The 3,844-nt window shown below is 32.5% G+C and overlaps 1 protein-coding gene across 4 annotated transcripts in view; it reads right to left on the reverse strand.

The window, feature by feature from the left end:
* Positions 1–3,844, reverse strand: part of LOC115245885 (E3 ubiquitin-protein ligase RNF19A-like) — a 19,761-nt gene that overhangs the window by 9,731 nt on the left and 6,186 nt on the right. For 2 of the 4 annotated variants that reach the window (XM_029824380.1, XM_029824381.1), the window contains exons 2-8: positions 3,072–3,221; positions 1,937–2,100; positions 1,716–1,855; positions 1,407–1,596; positions 848–1,159; positions 620–764; positions 401–537 (exon numbers count right to left, since the gene is read on the reverse strand). In XM_029824380.1, the coding sequence (XP_029680240.1) occupies positions 401–537; positions 620–764; positions 848–1,159; positions 1,407–1,596; positions 1,716–1,855; positions 1,937–2,099 (1,087 nt within the window). In that variant the 5' untranslated portion in view covers position 2,100; positions 3,072–3,221. The remainder of the gene's footprint in view (positions 1–400; positions 538–619; positions 765–847; positions 1,160–1,406; positions 1,597–1,715; positions 1,856–1,936; positions 2,101–3,071; positions 3,222–3,844) is intronic. The other 2 variants (XM_029824382.1, XM_029824379.1) reach the window with 2 other exon arrangements.

A 3,844-nucleotide genomic window follows, 5' to 3' on the forward strand; every position in this document is an offset into this window, starting at 1 on the left:
ATATATGTGATGTAGTTGTAAACATATTTTTCTTTTTTTCAGTGTGGTTTTCATATGGCAACTAGTGATGTGATCAAATTCAATATGTACTTAAAAATCCGAATCGAATCCAATAATTAAGTTTCATTTTCTAGTATTCGAATAATATACTCATAAGAAATAATATTTCATATATTGTACTTGCGAAGTAATCGAATCTAGAACAGTTATGTTCGAATTTTAGATTGAGTACCTGCAAGGTTCGAAATAGTACTTATAAAGAATCGAATCTTTTACAAATAGTACTCGAATTCGAAAATAAAAAAAATCTAGTTATAATATTTGCTACACATCCACATTCTGGCAACATATTTTTATATTATCATAATATATATTCACTTTTTAAAATATCGCAACTAACCTATGATCATGGCCGGAAATGCTATACCAGCTACGAGACCGATTCCGATTGGTGCTCCCACCAGAGTTCCAAGTTGCCAAAGGATCTTTTTCTTTCTAGACCACGGCTTTTTACCCCAAAAAGTGCAGCCCGAAGGACTGCAAGCAGAACAGAAGAACGTTTAAATATGTCTGTTTGGATGTTGCATATGCATTTACAGCTTTATTTAAAATACAATACCTAAGATAATGAAGATCGCTTATTTCTTTCATGCAAAGCCAACAAAACTCCGCGCCACAAACTGCACACGTCATGTGATTACAGCTTCCATCGTCCATCTTGACAATGAGAACCTGACATCTCGGACACGGTTTTATATCATCTCCTAAACAGATTACGAATTATAATTATAATATAATATCAATGTTTAATAAATATTACTTTTTGTAATGTGCGATTATTACTTACTATGTTGTGAATCACTTTGACTGAAACTTAAGGAAGAGCTACGCTCGTAATATTGAGAACGTTGCGCTCTCGCAGCATCGCACGTTTGATTAGGATGCCAACGTGCTTTACAATGATAGCAAAAGTATGAATCACAACCAGGTCGCTCGCAACGTAATTTTGGACACGAAGCGCAACCGCTGGCGATTACAGCAAAACTGCAATCTGGAGCAGGACACCATCTTGCGTCGGGTTCTACGGCGAGGACTCTTCGGACCATAAAATCCTCGTACTTCTCTAATTGTGTTTGATCATTCAGAATCATCCGAATATCTGTATACACGAAAAAGTAACATAAAGAATTGTGAATGTCAAGAGCTTACAAACATATTTTTGTTTTTTTCAGTGTGGTTTTCATATGGCCACTAGCCACATGGGATCAAATATGTACTTAAAAATCCGAATCGAATCCTATAATCAAGTTTCATTTTCTAGGATTCGAATAATACTCATAAGAAATAACATTCTATTATAAAAAAAAACACAAGATTTACAAGTAAAATTAGAATAATATATTCACCATTCGGATGTAGCGGTTCTGAACACTCAGGGCAAGCAATATTGACTCTAGATTCAGAGATTTCTACTTTCAGATATTGTTGAAAACAATCGTAGCAACTGCGATGATGGCAAGATTGGATAACAGGAAAGAATTCTATTGGTAGCTCGGCCAAGCATAATGGACATTCCATTAGCCCATTCTCATTACTCTGAAATAACATATCATATAAAAAAAGTTTTACAATAACGGTTCATCAACGGATAAATCTATTGAAATACTTTTTGAATACTTCCAAAAAAGTATATATGGATATGATCTTGCTAATACCTTTCCTGCAGATGAAAGTACAGAGCCTTTGCTGGAAGCACGTTGTAGATCTATATTGTGAAATTGAAAATGGCTTGAACCATTGCTTACTCTGGCCTCTCCTTTTTCGACGTCCGTCATCTTGCTTGATTGATCTTTAGCTACGCAAAAAATACTTTCAATCTTGCAAAATTAAGTTCATTTTCAATTATCATTGCAGCTCAATAGAATCCAGAAATTACCTTTTGCATTTCTATTACTTGCGCTAGGTGTTCTTGTGATACGTCGGCCAATGAGCGGGCTGGAATACAATAATCTTCGCAAGGAAAATCGGGGAAATATCCTCCGAGGACGAGATGGCCCGCTATTACAACCTCCCAGCCCATTATCGCTTTCTTTAAACATCCTGAAAAATATTGAGAAATATTACATGGCGTTGTTATAAGACTATACTCGTAATATTTAGAATGATACGTTTTGCAATCAAACTGTACAATTGCAAATAAATGAAGATTTTGAAATTTCAATCAATGCACGATTCATTAAAAAAATTTTTATTATAATGTTATATTGTGTAACACGTCATTACATTATTATATTACCAAACATAAATTTGTGAAAATAATTCGGTCAAAGACTGAATTGAGTTAATATTTGTACAGAATTTCCGATAAAAAAAAACACAGCTGATTAAACAGAATTTTATTAAGATATTATATTGATTAGAAAGAGTACATCATTCCGTTTTTTATATACATTTTATATAAATTGATAAAATTATATATAATACGCGATATAAACAAAATATCGCGAATATATTAATCAAATAATAAAAATAATTCCGGCAAACTTGCAACACACATGTGACGGCACTGATAATAATATTCTCGCTACTGTTTCATCAATTGTCAGTCCAGTGACTCATTATAAAAATAATTGGAAACCTGACGAACGCACATAACTACACTTTTTATCAGAAAATGTTGGAATGATGTTCACCTTCATGCCGTGTTATACTTACTAGGTATGTATATCAAGGTATTTACAAAAATAAAAGGTATTTACAAAAATCCTTGAGAGAAGACAAAATATACGATAAATTAAAAAATCAAAATATACGATAAATTAAAAAATCAAGCGTGTGTATAAACTGAACGAAAAAATTATCTCATTTTAAATTACAGGTTTGCCGATAAGAATTTTAAGAAATATCCATAGTATTAGAAAAAATATAAAAATATTTAACATAAAATACATTAATTTAATATAAAAATATATAATAGCTGAGAATATTTTTTATCGAAAAACAAATCGAAGAAAGTATCGCTTGCAAGGTATCCTGTTTTTATCGTAGTAGCTGTTATATTCTCATCTCACCTGTTTTATAATGCACATTTGACACTTTTAGAATAATGGCGGCAGAGTTTTATTTTAGTCACGGCGTCGCACGTCAGCTGCGCATTCGTTGATATCTTGTAAATTTTCATCAAAACGAATTCGCTGCTTTCTCTGACGGAATGATATATACTAGTAACAAAACACGATGATCTTTGGCGATTTCACCGCGACTATGGTACGTATGAATAATCAGTGTGTGTGAGTGTGTGTGTGTGTGTTGCAAAACTTAGTCATGTAATGCGACAAAGTTTCGACACACTCGATTCGAAGAAGAGAGATCGTTTCTTCTCCGTGTAAGGTACTTTCAATATAAGGTATTTTCAATATTATATCACTCATTATTTCACTTAAACCAGCTCCCGTAATATAAAATGCATCGTTTTACGCTACAAGTATATATTATTTAGGCTACTCCATTATATTATCATGATTGAGTGACGATCAATAACAACAAAAAAGTATTTGTTCAAACAAAATCTACTTGAGAATATTATTGAAAAAATAAGATCTTATTATCCATTAATATGCATTTATAATTTATAATTTAATTTATCAAAGCTTTTTTATAAGCTGTAATATTTCAAACAAATAGTTTAAAATTAATATACAATATAAATATAAATACTATAAAATATACATATTGTAATGATACACACACACACACACACACACACACACACACACACACACACACACACACACACACACACACACACACACGCACGCACGCACGCACGCACGCACGCACGCAC

The sequence above is a fragment of the Formica exsecta genome, unplaced genomic scaffold (genome assembly GCF_003651465.1).
Source record: "Formica exsecta isolate Colony F162 unplaced genomic scaffold, ASM365146v1 scaffold135, whole genome shotgun sequence".
Classification (NCBI taxonomy): domain Eukaryota; kingdom Metazoa; phylum Arthropoda; class Insecta; order Hymenoptera; family Formicidae; genus Formica; species Formica exsecta.